This window comes from Prionailurus viverrinus, chromosome B2 (genome assembly GCF_022837055.1).
Source record: "Prionailurus viverrinus isolate Anna chromosome B2, UM_Priviv_1.0, whole genome shotgun sequence".
Taxonomy (NCBI): Eukaryota; Metazoa; Chordata; class Mammalia; order Carnivora; family Felidae; genus Prionailurus; species Prionailurus viverrinus.
Genome location: NC_062565.1, coordinates 105813341 through 105834105, shown reverse-complemented (window position 1 = coordinate 105834105; position 20765 = coordinate 105813341). Strand labels below are relative to the sequence as shown.

Genomic DNA, 20765 nt, shown 5'->3' with positions numbered 1-20765 from the left:
GCCACCCAGGCACCCCCCACTCTCTTTTTTTAAAAAAGTATATACCTTCACTAGAGCACTCACTTGCCATATACCATACTAAAACTGATCAATATATTTGTTGAATGAATATCTCATAGAGGTATGAAGTTAACGGACATAAAATACATGAAAGTATCTGATATACTCCTGACACTCAATAACTGAAATGATGTAGCACAACAACTGGCAATATCAGATATTCAATAAATATTAGTGGTATGCATGCTGAAATTAATCTAAGATCTCTTCCCATATATGTAGAATTAATGAAATGGTGAAAATGGTTAGAAAAATAATCACCTTGGTTTGGACACTTGATTCACACTAATAAATCTAAGTAATTACATATGGACGACATAATAATGAATATAAACTGAAAAAACACAACTATTTATAGGTTAACAAAGAAACTTTGGTACCCAAAGCACATAAAAATAATATTAGTATATAAAAAATGCAAGCCAGAACAAAGGAAAGATCTTGTTTTATTACTGCTTATATTCATAACATAATGAAATGGAAATGTAATGAAACAAGTAGAATGGAAAATAAGGAGAGATGTTATCAACATGTAGAAATATAAATCTAAGACAGCAAGATATAGTACAAGTGTAGGCAATAATAGACAAAACCTTCTCAGTGATTTGTAAAGTAGCTAGTAGACTGACTTCTTCTTTTATAAATTAAGAAATAAATCAAATACTAATTAGAAAATACTTCCTAAATAGGCACTTCAAGAAACCTAAAAAGTCCTGAGTTTCCAGACAAATCCATAGAACAAGAAGATTCTGTAGGAAGTTAGGCTTTTAGACAAGTGCAAAGTAGAACCTTGCTATGGGGGAAATGCACAAGACAAAAAGAAACTCAAGAATTCCGATCGTAAAAGCTGTGATGATTACACATAATAATGATAACAGCAGCTAATCTTAGTAGAGAATTTAATGTTTAAGCACCATGTTAAGCATTTAAATGTATGAATTACATTTAATTATCAAGATACTACCATAAGTACTATCTGTTAATCAAATTCATTTAAAAAATGAAGAAACTGGGGTGCTTAGGTGGCTCAGTCAGTTAAGTGTCTGACTCTTGGTTTTGGCTTAGGTCATGATCTCACAGTTCGTGGGATTCAGCCCCATCCATGTTGGGCTCCAAGCTGACAGTGCAGAGCCTACTTGGGATCCTCTCTCTCTCTCTCTCTCTCTCTCTCTCTCTCTCTCTCTCTCTGCCTGTCCCCTGCTTGCTGTCTCTCTCAAAATGAATAATTAAATTAAAAAAAAATTAAGAAACTGTGGATTAAACAGGTAAAATGACTTTGTCAAGGTCATGCAACTTTTACTGAGGGAACAGGATTTGAAAGCATCCTGACTTCAAAGCCCACAGTACCTATTTATGTTGTTAGTAAAATAAACAAGTAAATAAACAATAAAAGGCTTAGATTCAAAAAGTTATCATAAAAAAGAAAGAAAGAATACTAGTAATGAAAAATAAAAGATACCATCCATAGATAAGGCTAATAACCAGTTAGGAGAACATTACTATACAAACAAATGTCTATTTCAATGTATTTTAGATAAGGGATGCTCAAATTCATTAGCCATTTCTATATAATAAAGTTACATGTATGTGACTTCAATGGTCTAAAAAAATTTGCAAATTAATATAGACTGTTCTTTTTCAGATTTTTAATCTCTGATATTTAAATACAGTCTGTCAAAGAGAATGGTGTTATTATCCTTTAATGAAAAAAAAAAAACCTGTGAATGAATATACCTAATGTAACAAATGCTTTCATTTCACATTAAAATGCTTACTAACTGATTTAGAAATAATGTTTTAGTTTCATCAACAAATAAAATGTATTTAGTACTTCATTTAGTTCTACTGACATTTTAAAAAATATCAAAAAAATTTTTATCATACCTTACTTGTTCTGGAGTGCCTCCTGATGTTGCATTAGTTATAGCCCAAGCTGCTTCTTTTCTGGTGCGAAACTCTGCTTTCTGAAGAATCTCAATCAAAACAGGAAAAATATTTGCATCTATAACAGCCTGAGGAGGAAAAATGATACAGCATAATCAATGCAAATACTGTTTTAAACATATTAGTAAGTGGAGAGACTCATTGATTTTAAAATGCCAGGCTTTTTGGAAATACCTCTGATAATCTTTCTAATCCTTCAACAAACTTTCATGATTGCAGAATATATTAACAGAATATTAATTTTAAATATGATGAAGTACAAGGTAGATAATTTATCCAAATGGGTAATTTTTGACTCAAGAAGCTTGGTAAGATCCTAATAAATCACTACTTAAAAGCTTAGAAAGGAAGATCACTACCTATTTAAAACTAATATAAATCCATCCTTTTTAAAGAGTAGCCATATGTGTCCAGCACTGTGGGCAATTTTATACACGCACGCACACACACACACACACACACACACACACACAATTCCTCACTAGACTCCTACAAATTAATATTATTTTAGAGGAGAAAAGGCTATGTTCTTTAAAATACTTTTCAAGATCTTTTTAAGTAACTCACTAAAAAAAAAAATCACTGGTAAAATGCTGACTTTTGTCCACACTGACTTATGAAATCTTGCTGTTTTCTTAGATCTGAAAGGTATTTACCTGAATCTGAGCTCTATTTCCAGCAGTGATATTAGAAACAGTCCAGCAGGCTTCTTTTCTGATTGATTCCTTTGGGCTACTCAACAAGTGTAAGAGACACGGTAATGCAGAGCAATTCAAAATTACCTAAAACAAAAATCAGAAATGGAAACAAAGTTTTATGACAAAAATAACAAAAAAACAAAACAAATGAAAAAAATCCACACAAAAATATACTAATAATTTAATTTAGAAATATAAAAACCACTCTGAAAAACTAAATTGGGAAAAAAAGGGATTCCTTTCAAAGTAAAACTTAGGTTTTTACTATCTTCTACTCTCCCTCTTTGCCAAATCTGGTCTAATGCAGGTGCAGAAAGTGCCCTTGTCAAACTACCAAAATGAGAATTAGCAGTACATTCAGAGGTGTGCCCTTCAAGTTTAGGAATACACTCAAGAGTTCAACTGATACAACAATTTGAAGAGAGATTTAGTGACTGGCCAGTATCCGACCCCTAGTTTTACCGAATGAAATGATGGAAAAAAAAAAATCAAACAGGTCGAAAGTACCTGATTCTATAAATGTAAAAAACCTCAATGTATACAATAAGGTAATTTTTTTTCATTAAAATGTTTATTCCACTTCTCTTTTATAAAATAGTATGTTCTGCTTTGTCTCTTTACATTAATTCCATGGCATAATTGTGTTCCTATTTTCAAAATATCCACAATGATTTGCATTAAATTTACTTGGTGAAAAATGCATGAAGCAGTATATGAAAATTCTGCTGAAGAGTATATGTTTAAAAGGGCATTCTCATTTAAAGAGCTATTTCAAATTAGAAACTATCAATTACTAAGCATTGCCTATTTAATAACTAATGTGTAAGTACCTAAATAGGACTTGAATAAATTAAAACTGAAAGACAATATGTAAATTAGAATAAAATTTATTTAATGGTGGCAAAGGAGAACTGAATGTGTTACAGAGTTTAAGTTCCTATCTTCAAAAAAGACTGCCCCAGATGTAATCTTGACATCACACCTTTTTTTTGGTATGTCACCATTCTCCAAAAGACAGACAGACAGACACAGACACATGTAGTTACTAATCCGGGAAATGTTTCCTTCCATTCTCTTAATCTAGATCTTCAATCTACTAAAAAAGGCCCTCCCATTTCTAACCAATCCCCTTCTAACCTGTTTATAATCAATCACTCTCTCCCTGATAGTTCCTCTTCCAGTCAACCTTATTGTCTCTTAAACACAACTCACACATCTACTTCTGTACCTATGGTCATATAAATCTCTTCTGGTTTACTTAAATTCTTCTCCATCTTTAAAATACAGTTTAATTACAACTCCGTTATGGAATCTACAAAGATTTCTCAGCACAGTGATCTCTTCTTAAAATTTTTATCGCATTTACTGACCAATCAGCTCTCGTCAAACATATACTAAACTTGGGCAATTTACTTTGTTTTAATATGTATTTTCTCCTCAATTTTATCATAAATCCCTCAAGAGCCTACCTTCTATCTTATACTTCTTTACATCAATATATATCTAGGATAGTGCTTTCACACAGAGGTATTTGAGGTTAATCACTTATTACCAAGAATATGCTTATTACCATTACATTGTAGATGTCTATATAGTTGTGGCAATGCTAAAGTCTTGATTAATATGTAACCAAGTAGTATGAAACTAGGTAAATTTCTTAAAATCCATTATGTTAACAATTTATGTTAAAGTCTGAACTCACCTGTGTTTGAATATCATCACCAGTCACAATATTACCAACTGCTCTTAATGCAGGTGATACAACTTTATAATCATTGTGCCTAAAAATAATAAAAATACCAACTTACATGATATATGAGAGTTAAAATTTACCCAAAAAATGCAAACATAGTACAAAAATACCTGTATACTCTTTACCCAGAAATCCCATTCAAGTTTCACTAGTTACCCCAGTAACACCTTTGTAATAAAGAATCTAATCCAGGATTATGTATTACACCCAGCTGTCATGTCTCTAGTCTCTTTCAATACAAAAAAGTTCCTATTTTTTTCTTTATGATCTTGACATTTTTGATGATCATAAGCCAATTATCTGTTTTTCCTCCAATGTATCCTCATGATTAAGACACAAATCACCTACTTTTAGCTGGGACATCACAAATGCTATAGTCTTTTCATTACATAGTATAGCATCTGACACCTGTTTTTTCTACAATAGTGGTGCAGAACTCCAGTCAATTAGGATGATGTTTGTCAGATTTCTCCTCTTTAACATTACTGTTTTTCCCTTTATAATTAATATTTTGGAGAGGATATACTTTTATACTATGTAAAATCCCATTCCTTATCCCACTTTTACCACTACTTTCACCATTTCTTGATGTGTATTGTTTGAATTATTATTCATATTGTTGCCAATGATGATATTCTAATACCATTATTTCAACTGTATGTCTTTTCTACCTTATCTATTGATCTACCTACTTATTTTAGTATGGACTCATGGACTCCTATTTTATTCAATACCTTAGTTTGGTTCTTGTTAATGAAGAGTAGTAAAAACCAAGATTTCATGTGTTCAGCTTTTTAATATAGATGTATCTCTACTCTCAGGCTCTTTAAGAGGATAAACACACACACACACACACACACACACACATTTATTTCTACATCTATCTCTTTATGTTAAAAGCCATGAGTTCACATTCAAATCTCCAGTTCTAATCTAATACCACAAGATTATTCTGGCTTTCCTCCCTTCCATATTTGTATTTCCATTCTCTTAGAATAAGAAACTGGCTTCTTTTATCATAATCTCCCCACACATGACCAATCTTCTGATCTGGCTAGGCTGTTATCCATCATTTGTTGGCTCCAAACCTTGCTCCAGCCTGCCTGCTCTTCTGGTCTAATGGGTGCCACCCTCAAGCTTGAGCCCTAACACCCCCATTAGATGTTGTCCTCAGACTGGAGCCACAACCCCTTATCAGACCTCTCTTCTTTGTACTGTCTGCCTTGTTTGTTTTTTTGACAAAAGGAAGGAATATAGTAAATCTTTTTTTAAAAACAGGATACAGAAACCATCTTGAAAATTACATATATACATATATATAATAATATAATATATATAATATATATATATATATATATATATATATATATATATTTTTTTTTTTTTTAGAGCAAGAGAGGAAGCAGGGGAGGGGCAGAGGAAGAGAGAGAAAGAATCCTAAGCAGGCTCCAAACTCAGCACAGTGCCCAACAAAGGGCTTGATCCCACGACCCTGGGATAATGATCGGAGCTGAAATCAAGAGTCAGATGCTCAACCAATTGAGCCACCCAGCCACTCCAGAAACTATCTTTTTAAAACAAGTTGTCTTACAAGTTTTTAACTTCTTTTATAGAAAATATATTCTTTTTAAAGAAGGTAGCAATAACAGCCCAGCAAGAGAAATACTAACACAAGTGAAATACTAAATGTTTTCATTACATGGACTTTTACATAAGTTAGCTATTGTAATGAACAATTAACTAGATTACAGGTTCTGTAAGAACAAGTACTGTGTTCTATACTTCATTAACAATATCTTGTACAACAACTAGAGGCAATAGGAATTCCATATATACCTGCTGAATTAAATCCCTCCCACTCATTAAGAGATTAAAATTAATGAAATATATTAATGAAATGATTAGTTCCAACTAGAGGATATGAGATGCAAATTTAAGCATTATAGCTTTTCAGCATTATAGCTGTTCTGAAAAGTGGGGTTGATGGCTTTTTAATCCTTCCTGAAGATGGTGACTCTTGAGATATTTACAAGGCCATTATTCTAACTGCTAGACTTAATACATAATCATACAATTATTTATCATAAATTATAGTTACATCAAAAGTTCCACCAATCTTCGACAGACTCCAGAATCAATGACTGCTTGAATTTTATCATTGGGTCCATCAGAGAGATAAGAAAGGGCCCAGCACACATCTGCTAATACATCTGGGTCACTGCTAAACAATAATCGTGACAAGACATTTAAGCAAGGTGAAACCTGGAAGAAAAGAAAAGAGCCAATATTTAACAATTTTCTCTAAGATCAAGTTTCCTTAGGCAAATGCAGAAACTCATTTTAAAACAAAAATTTAATAATACAAAAAAGTACCAGCGAAATTAACACATTCTATTATTTTAAAATTATGATCAGATATATGAACATATAATTATTTCCAATTAATCTTAAATAAGATATGTGGTAATTTAAGCCTTTTTAGGGTAATGAAATACATATTTGAGATGCTCTATGTTTAAATCATACACATACACACCCAAAAAAGGCATATCAAAACAGAGGGAAGTAAAAATGTTAAAAGTGTCTAATATAATAATCATGGAATATGATACAACATAAATGAATCTCAACCTACTCATCATATATACATTATTGGAAATAAACCTAATAACAGTTGAGGATTAAAGGTGTAGAAAATACAAAAAGAAATCTGAAAGGTTTTTAAATGGAAGTCACTACTAAACTCTACTTCTTAATGTAATGAAACCCTGAATCTTCAACACACACACACACACACACACACACACACACACACACACCAGAGACTTAAGCCCTCTAGCATTAATATTCCAACTAATTAGCTGTGCAATGAACACATCACTTCATCTCTGAAACTCAGTTTCCAATTCTGTGAAACAAAGGTTGAATTAGATAAATTTATGATCTTTCCTTTCTTAGGTCAGACAGACCTAGATTCATTAGCTGTGTGACCATGGGCAAATTACCTAACATCTCTGAAACCCATTTTCTTCATTTATAAAACAGGAATAACACAGTCCTGTTAAATTATAAGAATGCACATAGCATCTTAGAATAGTGCTGGCATATAGTAAGCACTGAGACTGAGATGTTGCTTGGCTCTTTTTATTGCCATGATCAGTATTGATTCTATATTCCTTAAAGTTTTTTTTTTTTTAAATGTTTGTTTATTTTTGAGGGAGAGAGAGAGAGCATGCATGTACACACACACACATAAACACACACACAGGGGCGGGGCAGAGAGAGGGAGACAGAATCCTAAGCAGGCTCCAGGCTGTCACGGCAGAGCCCCGACGCAGGGCTCAAACTCATGAACCATGAGATCATGACCCGAGCTGAAATCAAGAGTCAGACACTTAACCAACTGAGCCACCCAGGCGTCCTTGAGGTTTTTTTTTTTTTTTTTTTTTTTTTTTTTTATTATCAGCATCCTAAAGTATCCCTTCTATCTCAGAAAAGGGCTGTATGCTAAATTTAGGTATGCTACAAAAAAAAGAGTAATGATAGCTTTTTCATGCTTAGTATTTTATTTTTATTTAAAAAAATTTTTTTAAATGTTTACTTATTTTTTGAGAGAGAGAGAGAGAGAGAGAGAGAGCAGGGGAAAGACAGAGAGAGAGGGAGACACAAAATCCGAAGCAGGCTCCAGTTGTCAGCACAGAGCCCGAGACACGGAGCTCGAACTCATGGACCGTGAGATCATGACCTAAGCCGAAGTCAAACGCTTAACCAACTGAGCCACCCAGATGCCCCTCATGCTCTAGTATTTTAGATGAATTTTCTCTTTACCTCAATTTTAAAGACTGCCAGGACATAAACTATAACCTTCTAAAAATACTTATCAATGTTCTCTGCTGGGCTGTCTCCTGTAAGGATGACCCTAGGGCCCCGGAACAAGAAATAGTTTCTTTACAAAATAGATGTGTTTGTAAGTTAGTAAAACAAATCTGCACAACTGGATCCTTCCTGAACAATCATGCCTTCACCCTTGCCAACCACCTTCTCTTCCTTGAACAGAGAAATGTGTAAATTATTTTTAAAGCAAATATAAATTTTTGAGTTAAAAAATTCAGCATAGCTAATCCATATCTTTGTACTGACTTAAAAAACAGTGAAGTACTACATATTTTTAAAGGAAGCAAAATAAAAATATTTCTGATTCACTGTCCTCTCAGAACAAGGAAAAGAAGAAAGAGAAATACAAATTCTATCTCTGAGGAGTGCAGTGGACATCTGTAATCCTGCCTGTAATATATTGGGGACATGATTATAAATGAGGAGGGAAAGGTGGCACCTCAATGCCTGGAGAGGTAGCTACCAATAAGAAGGAAGCTTAAAAAAAAAAGAAGAAAAAGAAAGCTAATTTATCATCCAACTATCATCCCAAAGATCTCAAGAATCAGAGGTACCAGGTATCACAGAAAACACAGAAGAGGAACAGTGTTAAAACAGAAAGAGCTTAAAAATCTAAATGGGAAACAGGTTAGACTCTGGGTCCCTACCATATAGGTAGGTGTCTAATATTCTCAATGCTACCAAAGACTAGACGTTTATTTTAAGGAGAAGCTGAACAACAAAAAGTGAACTACAGAAACTGAACTTTGGGGTATCAGGCATAGACAAGGTTGAAATAAAGCACAGGATCAGAAATTCCAGAGTAAAAGTTTACATACTGACTGAAGAAATCCTCTAGCCCTCTTCCAATACCCAATTCTCACATCTCCAGTAGTATTATCTATATACCACACCTCAACCCAATCTATTTACTTTCCAGCAGGAGACTGGAAAATCGTCTCTGGAGACAGTATGATCTCAGAAAGCATACTGAAATTTGGAGTTCCTCAGAGAAAACATGGTTTTGCTGTCCAATTACTCTGTAATGAAGTCCATGAAATGATGAGTCTAAACACCCACCTATCTACCCATTTTCCATTTAGCTTTTACTGCCTGCTTCCTATGTATGTCCAGAGTACCCAAGACCACCAGTTAAATGAGGAGATCCCCCAGTAAAAATGAGACTAAGACAAACAAACCATAAACAAAACAAAAACATACAAAAAAACAGAGACACCAGAAAAAAGAAAAGCTCAAAAAAACTGTAAATCCTCACAGATGCATAATTTGCTAGGTCCATAAAAGAAGCTTATAGAAGAAGTCTGTATAAAAATGAGCAGAAAACAAAACAAAAAAAATCTTGAAAATATAAAATATGATTGTAAAAATAAAAATTTCAAAAAAAGTCAACGATACAGGAAAAATCTCTCATAGAAAAATCACAGAAAATGTACGCAACAAAAGTCTTAAGCCCTTTTAACGTGAATTACACTGTAAGCTTGGGATATATAAGTAAACAAGAAGAGACAAAGATTCCTAACTCTAAGGAGTTTATATTTTAATGGAAGATTTTTTTTAATTAATATATGTAAAAAATTTTTAAAACACATACTATGTTAAAGGATGCTGACGAAAAAAATTAGATTAAAATGTGGAAGTCAGTGGCTGGAGGCAGTGACAGATTACATTATTATATACAGTAATCAGAGTAGAGCTCATGGAAAAGGTGATTTATAAGCAAGCATTTAAGGAAGAAAAGGGAGTTAGGTACATATTAAGCAGATACTAAGCATTAAGTTGTAGGCCAATGGTTCCCAAAGTGTGGTCCATGGACCCCTGGAGGATTCCTGAAACTTTCAGGGGGCTCTTTAATGCCAAAACCATTTTCATAATTATTCTAACACATAATGGGTCTTTTTCACTTTGTTGACATTTGTACTAAAGCTACAAAAGCAACGGTGGGTAAAACTATCAGTACTTCAGTATAAATCAAGGCAGTAGTACCAAAATGTACCACTGTTCTTTGAATTTTTTACCTCCACATACTTAGAAGGGGAGAGAAACCCAGTTTCATTTAAGAATTAACTTGTAGAAACAGTAAAAACTACTAATTTTATTAAATCTCAACTCTTTTTTTTCAACGTTTATTTATTTTTGGGACAGAGAGAGACAGAGCATGAACGGGGGAGGGGCAGAGAGAGAGGGAGACACAGAATCGGAAACAGGCTCCAGGCTCCGAGCCATCAGCCCAGAGCCTGACGCGGGGCTCGAACTCACGGACCGCGAGATCGTGACCTGGCTGAAGTCGGACGCTTAACCGACTGCGCCACCCAGGCGCCCCAAATCTCAACTCTTGAATACATGTTTTTTTTGAATACATTATAAGATGAAATGGGAAATATGCACATACACATATATATACATATAAAATATATTTTAAGGGGCACCTGGATGGCTCAGTAGGTTAAGCAGCTGACTCTTGATTTAAGCTCAGGTCATGATCTCATGGTTCATGAGTTTGAGCCGCTTGGGATTCTGTCTCTCCCTCTCTGCCCCTATCCCATTTGTGCACTCTCTTTCCTTCTCTCTCTCAAAAATAAATAAATATATATTTAAAAAAATAATCCAGGGGCGCCTGGGTGGCGCAGTCGGTTAAGCGTCCGACTTCAGCCAGGTCACGATCTCGCGGTCCGGGAGTTCGAGCCCCGCGTCAGGCTCTGGGCTGATGGCTCGGAGCCTGGAGCCTGTTTCCGATTCTGTGTCTCCCTCTCTCTCTGCCCCTCCCCCGTTCATGCTCTGTCTCTCTCTGTCCCAAAAATAAATTTTAAAAAGTTGAAAAAAAAAAAAATAATCCAATACTGTTACTAATAAGGAAAAAGGAAAAATCAAACATGGCATTTTAAACTAATTATATATTTACAACTATCTAATAATTATTATTTAAAAATATACACATACAAATGCACACTATTTTAAAAGCAGAGGAAGGCAACAAAACCCCAAACGCTTAAAAGTAATGTATTTTAAAGAAAGAAATTTAAAATGAAAAGCAATGCATAAACCAAAGTTCACGGAGTAAAATCTCAATTAAAATAGCATTTTTAAGAAGCAAAATAGATTACTATGATTGCTAAAACCATAAATATAATTAGCAAGCAAATTCTACATGCAAGTCTAAACATATAAATAGCTGGTGAAAGATTCACCACCATCAGTTGAATGGATCCTTATCATCTCCTTAGATAAAATATGAACATTTTCTTTCCTTCCAATTCTATAATGATCATGCCAAATAATCACCTTTTTTATATAGGTTTTTTTTTAAGGCTGTTTGAGGGGTACTTGTGTACCACATAATATTCTTTTCCTTGTATTATACACAGTCCAAATACTCATTTCTTCTTTCACTATTAAAGTGAAAATTATAAAAAATCCTTTTATACTGAATAAGGCCATTGTTGCAACATTGTTTTATAATGTTTTATATGCTTCCTCGAGGAGCTGTGGTACAACTTATGCAAAACTTTTCTAATATATGTATCTATTAAACCAAATTTCTGATTAAAATAATAATTTTGTTCCTCCTTTTAGCATACTTTACAATGCTTTAAACTAGCTCTTTAGTCATATTATGCACTTGTCAACAAACATGGAATAGAATAAGCATAGATGGTAGTATAAGAATTTTATGAACTATGATTGAACCCATAACATGCTATGGGGTGTGGAGAAAGATCAACAGAATCATGGTACCAATGAGATTTTAAAGTCGTGTTGGCAGTTCACATGAAATGTGGCCAAATCATCCATTTTTAAAACTGGAATGGTTAAAGCATAAATGAGAAGGCATACTAATTCATGCATATTTTTGAATAAGGAATTTATTATTTTTTGCACCCAGAAACGTTATCACTAAATCCACACCAGATTTTGAGCTCTTGTTCCTCTTTAATTAATACTGAATTCAGAAGAAGTATAATGATAGCCCAGAAATCTACCTACATTCTATTTTTTTAACAGCATATTATTGGTAAGACAATAGAACTAGATTGGGAATTTATTAATAATCTACTCTTTTAGCAGAATATGAGGAGATGGGGAAAAATATATTCTAAACAGATAAAAAGTACACTGGGAAAGCAGAAGCCACCATGGACTAATTACTTTTCAGATTTTACAACTAAGAGTAGACCTGGATGAATTACCTTTACCTTTTTAGGGGCTTCAATTTTCTATAAATGAAAAGAACTAGACTAGTGGATTTCTAAAGTCAACATTAACGTACATAAACATCAAGTGACAAAGTGATAATGGTTGCTGAGAGGCAATCATGAGGTAAAGTAAGAGCAGAAGGGAAACTTCTTTTCCACTGTATATCTCAATATTGTCTGGTCAATAAAGAAAATAATTACCAAAAAAAGGCATAATGTTTCCTTCAATCTCTAAAAATCTATTATAAGGAGATTTAAACATTTTTATAGATAGATTCCTTAATTTGTATATTTTATTCATACCTTACTAAAGTTTGGAGGAGGGTTTTTCCCTCTACATAAATTTGAGAGGGCCCATACAGCATTTCTGGTTGTTGTTAGTCTGTTTGAATTTGTTAATAACCTGCCAAAAAAAAAAAAAAAAAAAAAAAAAGAAAGAAAGAAAGAAAAGAAAAGAAAAGAAAATTGTCACTTTACATTCATTTTTTCTCTTTAGCTATTTTGTATCATAAAGTATAAAAATTCGCAATATATTTCATAAGGTAGTCAAACCCAAGTGGTAAACTAGGAAAGGGGAATTTTAAAAATAATTATATCCCCAGAAATAAAAATATATATGACCACTTTACTTTTAAAAATTGGAATCTATGATCTGAACAGATTTTTACAAGACATAAAACATGTCAAAATAAAGGGTGTCATGGAAAACTGACTCATTTCTATATACTTTAAAAGGAGTATTAGATTACTTTTTTTTTTAGCAAGAAAATAATACATTATACTTTTAGGAAGCAAGGTATGTACACAGGGTCAAATCAAATGCAGATCAGCTACCGAGAAGAGATGTTTGGTTCTGAATAGATTGTCTCTCAGTATATTTGATCTGCAACCTGCCACAGCTATTCAGAAACTAGGTTAAAAAAAAAACAAAACACCTCTATTCTGTAGTGACATGAGCAAAAATGGTAGAGAAGGTAACTTTTGCAGCTTGTCCCCCACTAGAAAAAAATATATAAACAACAATAAAAAAATCTGCAAACTTTGTCAGAATCAACTTTATCAGAACTCTTGAAGACAGGGGCACCTGGGTGGCTAAGTCACTTAAGCATCCAACTCTTGGGGTTTCCACTCAGGTCATGATCTCACAATCAGTGAGATGGAGCCTAACCCCTAGTGGGCATTGCAGTGCTGAGCCTGCTTGGGATTCTCTCTCCCTCTCTGCCCCTCCCCCATTTGCAAGCACTCTCTCTCAAAATAAACATTAAAAAAAAAAAAAAGAAATCCCAAATACAAAATCTAACAGCACACCTAAAGGAAATAGAAGCAAAACAGCAAAGACACTCCAAACCCAGCACAAGAAGAGAAATAATAAAGATCAGAGCAGAAATAAACAATATAGAATCTAAAAAAACTGTAGAGCAGATCAACGAAACCAAGAGTTGATTTTTTGAAAAAATAAACAAAATTGATAAACCTCTAGCCAGGCTTCTCAAAAAGAAAAGGGAGATGACCCAAATAGATAAAATCATGACTGAAAATGGAATTATTACAACCAATCCCTCAGAAATACAAGCAATTATCAGGGAATACTATGAAAAATTATATGCCAACAAATTGGACAACCTGGAAGAAATGGACAAATTCCTAAACACCCACACTCTTCCAAAACTCAAACGGGAAGAAATAGAAAATTTGAATAGACCCATAACCAGTGAGGAAATTGAATCAGTTGTCAAAAATCTCCCAACAAATAAGAGTCCAGGACCAGATGGCTTCCCTGGGGAATTCTACCAGACATTTAAAGCAGAGATAACACCTATCCTTCTCAAACTGTTCCAAAAAATGAAAGGGAAGGAAAACTTCCAGACTCATTCTATGACGCCAGCATTACTTTGATTCCCAAACCAGACAGAGACCCAGAAAAAAAAAGAGAACTATAAGCCAATATCCCTGATGAATATGGATGGAAAAATTCTCAACAAGATACTAGCAAATTGAATTCAACAGCACATAAAATTATTCACCATGATCAAGTGGGATTCATTCCTGGGCTGCAGGGCTGGTTCAACATTTGTAAATCAATCAGTGTGATACATCACATTAATAAGATAAGAACCATATGATCCTGTCAATCGAGGCAGAAAAGCTTCTGACAAAATTCAGCACCCTTTCTTAATAAAAACCCTCGAGAAAGTCAGGATAGAAGGAACACACTTAAACATCATAAAAGCCATTTATGAAAAGCCCACAGCTAATATCATCCTCAATGGGGAAAAACTGCAAGCTTTCCTCCTGAGATCAGGAACACGACAGGGATGCCCACTCTCACTGCTGTTGTTTAACATAGTGTTGGAAGTTATAGCATCAGCAATCAGACAACAAAAGGAAATCAAAGGCATCAAAATTGGCAAAGATGAAGTCAAGCTTTCACTTTTTGCAGGTGACATGATACTGTATGTGGAAAACCCGACAGATTCCACCAAAAGTCTGCTAGAACAGATACATGAATTCAGCAAAGTCGCAGGATACAAAACTAATGTACAGAAATCAGTTGCATTCTTATACAGTAATAATGAAGCAACAGAAAGACAAATAAAGAAACTGATTCCATTCACAATTGCACCAAGAAGCATAAAATACCTAGGAATAAACCTAACCAAAGATGTACAAGATTTGTATGCTGAAAACTATAGAAAGCTTATGAAGGAAATTGAAGAAGATATAAAGACATGGGAAAAACATTCCGTGCTCATGGATTGGAAGAATAAATGTTGTCAAAATGTCAATACTACCCAAAGCTATCTACACATTCAATGCAATCCCAATCAAAATTGCACCAGCATTCTTCTCGAAACTAGAACAAGCAATCCTAAAATTCATATGGAACCACAAAAGGCCCCAAATAGCCAAAGTAATTTTGAAGAAGACCAAAGCAGGAAGCATCACAATCCCAGACTTTAGCCTCTACTACAAAGCTGTAATCATCAAGACAGCATTGTACTGGCACAAAAACAGACACATAGACCAATGGAATAGAGTAAAGGCTCCAGAATTGGACCCACAAATGTATGGCAAACTAATGTTTAGCAAAGCAGGAAAGAGTATCCAATGGAAAAAAGACAGTCTCTTTAACAAATGGTGCTGGGAGAACTGGACAGCAACATGCAGACGAATGAAACTAGACCACTTTCTTACACCATTCACAAAAATAAACTCAAAATGGATGAAGGACCTGAATGTGAGACAGGAAACCATCAAAACCCTAGAGAAGAAAGCAGGAAAAAACCTCTTTGACCTCAGCCGCAGCAATTTCTTACTTGACACATCTCCAAAGGCAAGGGAATTAAAAGCAAAAATGAACTATTGGGACCTCGTGAAGATAAAAAGCTTCTGCACTGCAAAGGAAACAATCAACAAAACTAAAAGGCAACTGACAGAATGGGAAAAGATATTTGCAAATGACATATCAGACAAAGGGCTAGTATCCAAAAATCTATAAAGAGCTCACCAAACTCCATACCTGAAAAACAAATAATCCAGTGAAGAAATGGGCAGAAGACATGAATAGACACTTCTCTAAAGAAGACATCCAGATGGCCAACAGGCACATGAAAAGATGCTCAACGTCACTCCTCATCAGGGAAATACAAATCAAAACCACACTCAGATATCACCTCACGCCAGTCAGAGTGGCTAAAATGAACAAATCAGGAGACTACAGATGCTAGAGAGGATGCGAAGAAACAGGAACCCTCTTGCACTGCTGGTGGGAATGAAAACTGGTGCAGCCACTCTGGAAACAGTGTGGATGTTCCTCAAAAATTAAAAATAGATCTATCTTATGACTGCTAGGAATTTACCCAAGGGATACTGCTAGGAATTTACAGGAGCGCTGATGCATAGGGGCACTTGTACCCCAATGTTTATAGCAGCACTCTCAACAATAGCCAAATTATGGAAAGAGCCTAAATGTCCATCAACTGATGAATGGATAAAGAAATTGTGGTTTACGTATACAATGGAATACTACTTGGCAATGAGAAAGAATGAAATCTGGCCTTTTGTAGCAACGTGGATGCAACTGGAGAGTGTTATGCTAAGTGAAATAAGTCATACAGAGAAAGACAGATACCGTATGTTTTCACTCTTCTGTGGATCCTGAGAAACTTAACAGAAGACCACGGGGGAGGGGAAGGGGAAAAAAAAGTTAGGGAGGGAGGGAGGCAAACCATAAGAGACTCTTAAAAACTGAGAATAAACTGAGGGTTGATGGAGGGTGGGAGGGAGGGGAAAGTGGGTGATGGGCATTGAGGAGGGCACCTTTTGGGATGAGCACTGGGTGTTGTATGGAAACCAATTTGACAATAAATTTCATATTTAAAAAGAAAGAACTCTTGAAAACAGTCAAAAGTTTACAAAGAAAACTTTTAAATAGGAAAGGGCTAAAATGTGGTGGGCTTTAAACAGCATAATTTACCCTTGCCCAACTCCCTCCCCACTCTGGCAGCAGTCTTTTTTACATTTTTTTTTAAATGTTTATTTATTTTTGAGAGAGACAGAGACAGAGTTGAGCAGGGGAGGGGCAGAGAGAAAGGGAGACAGAATCCGGAGCAGCCTCCAGGCTCTGAGCAAGCTGTCAGCACAGAGCCTGAGGTGGCGCTCAAACCCACAAACCGACAGATCGTGACCTGAGCTGAAGTCAAAGGTTTCAGCTGAGCCAACTGAGCCACCCAGGCACTCCCTGGCAACAGTCTTGAAGAAGAAAGCTAGAGCTCCCACTGTGAGTTCCTGGTTCTAAAAATAGAGCTAAAGAGACATGTTTCCGAGAAATTGTGTCTGTCCATTTTGATCTGTGTGAGTGCTGCCTGCAGGACTGATGCAGGGGGCTTGACTTTGTTTTGTCTAACTAGGAACTCCTCATTAAGACCAGCAGCTAAATTCTCATCAAAATCAATGGAGGACAGAAGGCAATGAAATTTATATTTAATCTGCTAAAAAAAAAAAAAAAAAAAAAAGCTGTCACCTAAGAATTCTATATCCTGCAAGAATTCTATATCATGTAAAACTATCCTTCAAAATAATCAAAGAGTAAAAGATTCCCTGTACAACAAAAGCTGAGAAAATTCGTCACTAGTAGATTTGCTTTACAAAAGTAACTAAAACTGAAAGCACAGTAAACAGTAACTCAAAACCAGAAGAAAAAAAAAACACTGCTAAAAATAACTATATAGGTTAATATAAAAGGTAGTAGTTTTGATTTGTAATTTTTCTTTTTTTTCTATAGGATTTAAAAAATAAATAAAGTAATAATTATAAGTCGATGTTAACTGGCATACAATGTACAATGTTATTTTTGACAATAGCAACTTAAAGGAGGTAGGACAGTAATATACAGGAGCAAAGTTTTTTCATAAGATTGAGATTAAATTGGTATTAATTTAAACAAGGTTATTATAAGTTTAAGATGTTAACTGTACTCCCTGGATTAATCATTAAGAAAATAACTAGAAAATATACAGAAAAGGAGATGAGAAAGGAATCAATACCATATCTTACCACAAAAAATCAAACACAAAAGAAGGCAATAAGGAATTGAGAAGCAAAAAAGATATAAAACATACAGAACACAATAAAATGGCAGAAGTCTTCCTTGTCAGTATTTATGCTGATTACAAATGGATTAAAGCCTTCAATTAGAAGGCAGTGACTGGCAGAATACATTTTTAAAAAACCCGAAAATAAACAAGCAACAATCTATAAGCCATCTATAATAAACTTCACAAGATACTCACTTTAGATTTAAAGGCACAAAGAGGCTAAAAGTGAAAGGATGGAATCAGATAAATACTAATTATACTAGTATCAGATAAACAGACTTCAAGTTAAAAATTATTTTAAGGTGGGGTACCTGGGTGGCTCAGTTGGTTAAGCCACTGACTCTTGATTTCAGCTCAGATCATGATCCTATGGTTCATGGGTTCGAGCCCCAAGTCTGGCTCTGCACTGACAATGTGGGGCCTGCTTGGGATTCTCTCCTTCTCTCTGCCCTTCCCCCCTGCTCGCTCACTCTCTCTCTTAAAATAAATAAACTTAAAAAAAAAAGTTATTTTAAGAGACAAACACAAATACTATATATTGATAAAAAAAATCAATCCATAATGAAGGTATAACACTTAAAACTTATAAAACCTAACAACATAGCAAAGTATACAAAGCAAAAACGGTTACACCTGAAGGAAGAAATACACAGTTGAACAATCATAGTTAGAAACTTCAATACACTGTTTTCAGTAATGGATAGAACACCTAGATAGATGATCAGCAAAAAAACCGAGAACTTCAACAAGACTATAAACCAACTAAATATAAAAGACACCTATACAACATTCAACTCAGTAACAGCAGAATATATATTCTTCTCAAGTGCACATTAAACATTCCTCAGGATATACTGTATGTTAGATCACAAAGCACTACCAATGAACAAGTCAAAAAAGAAATCCAGGAACAAATTTCACCTAAATACCATCAAAAAAATAATAAAATACTTAGGAATAAATTTAATCAGTTCTGTACCCTGAAAACAGATTCATATGCAATTGCAAGGAACCCTCTATAGCTAAAACAACCTTAACCAAAAAAAGAAAACTGAAGGACTCACGTGTTCTCATTTCAAAATCTACCACAAAGGTACTGAAATCAAAACAGTATGGTACTGGCATAAGGACAGATGTATATATCAATGGAACAGAATTAATCTAGAAATGAACCCACACATGTATAGTCAACTCATTTACAACAAAGGTGTCAAGACTGTTCAACGGGGAAAGAATATTTTGTTCAACAAATCATGCTGGGATAAGTGAATGCCCAAATGCAACTCACATCATATAAAAAAAAAAAATAACTCAAAATGGATCAAAGATGTAAATATAAGAGCTAAGACTGTAAGATTCTTAGAAGAGAACATAATGGCAAATATTCACAACCTTAAATTTGGCAATGGTTTCTTACATACAACACCAAATGCATAAGCAACAAAAGGAAAAAACAGATACATTGGATTTCATCAATTTAAAAAACTTTTGTGAATCAATGGACACTATCAAGAGAGTAAAGACAACCCAGAAAACGCAAAACAAAACAAAACAAAACAAAACAAACTGTAAATCATTTACCTGATAAGAATCTATTCAGAATATATGAAGAAATCTTTTTTTTTAATGTTTATTTATTTTTGAGAGAGAGAGACAGAGCGTGAGCAGGGGAGGGGCAGGGAGAGAGGGAGACACAGAATCCGAAGCAGGCTCCAGGCTCTGAGCTGTCATCACAGAGCCTGATGCGGGGCTCGAACTCATGAACCGTGATATCATGACCTGAGCCTAAGTTGGACACAACTGACTGAACCACCCAGGCACCCCTATTCTTGTAACACAACAAAGAGACAAATAACTAAATTTAAAAAAATATTCAAAAGACTTAATAAACATTCTCCAAAGAAAATATACATATGGCCAACAAACCTATGAAAAGATGTTCAATGCAAATCAGAGCAAAATGAGATACCGCCTTACAGCCTTAAATCAGAATCAGAATAACAGATAACAAATGCTGATGAGAATATGGAAAACCTGAAACTCTCATACATTGCTGGTGGGAATGTAAAATGGTACTGCTGCTATGGAAAACAGTTTGGTGATTCTTAAACAGTTAAAGATAGAATTACCATACAACCCAGCAATTCTATTCATAGGTATATACCTAAAAAGAATGAATGTTCATAGGAATACTATATAATCAAAAGGTGGGCGGAAAAACCCCAATGACCATCAACTGATGAATAAGGGAACAAAATACAATAGAATATTATTCAGCCACAAAAATAATGAAGTACTGATACATGCTATAATATGGATGAACCTTGAAAACAATATGCTAAGTGAAAGAAGCCAGATACAAAAGGTCACACAACGTATGATTCCATTTTTATGAAATATCCAGAATAGCCAAATCCACAGAAACAGCGGATTAGTGATTTCCCAGAGCTGAGGCTGTGAGGAAATAGGATATGACAGCTTAATGGGTAATGCAGTTTCTGCTTGGGGTGTTAAAACTTCTGGAACTAAATAATTGTGATAGGTACAAAACACTGCTTAATGCCAGTGAACTGTATATTTTAAAACAGTCAAAATAGTAATTTTGTTATATTATCTTTTATCATATATA

At 34.5% G+C, this 20765-nt stretch overlaps 1 protein-coding gene across 3 annotated transcripts in view; it reads right to left on the bottom strand.

Moving 5' to 3' along the window:
- Window positions 1-20765, bottom strand: part of KPNA5 (karyopherin subunit alpha 5) — a 55523-nt gene that overhangs the window by 19623 nt on the left and 15135 nt on the right. For all 3 annotated transcript variants that reach the window (XR_007152485.1, XM_047860604.1, XM_047860605.1), the window contains exons 8-12: window positions 12843-12942; window positions 6554-6717; window positions 4405-4483; window positions 2661-2786; window positions 1945-2072 (exon numbers count right to left, since the gene is read on the bottom strand). Coding sequence is in view for 2 of the 3 variants with exons in the window: in XM_047860604.1 (XP_047716560.1) it covers window positions 1945-2072; window positions 2661-2786; window positions 4405-4483; window positions 6554-6717; window positions 12843-12942 (597 nt within the window). In the remaining variant the exon portion in view is untranslated. The remainder of the gene's footprint in view (window positions 1-1944; window positions 2073-2660; window positions 2787-4404; window positions 4484-6553; window positions 6718-12842; window positions 12943-20765) is intronic.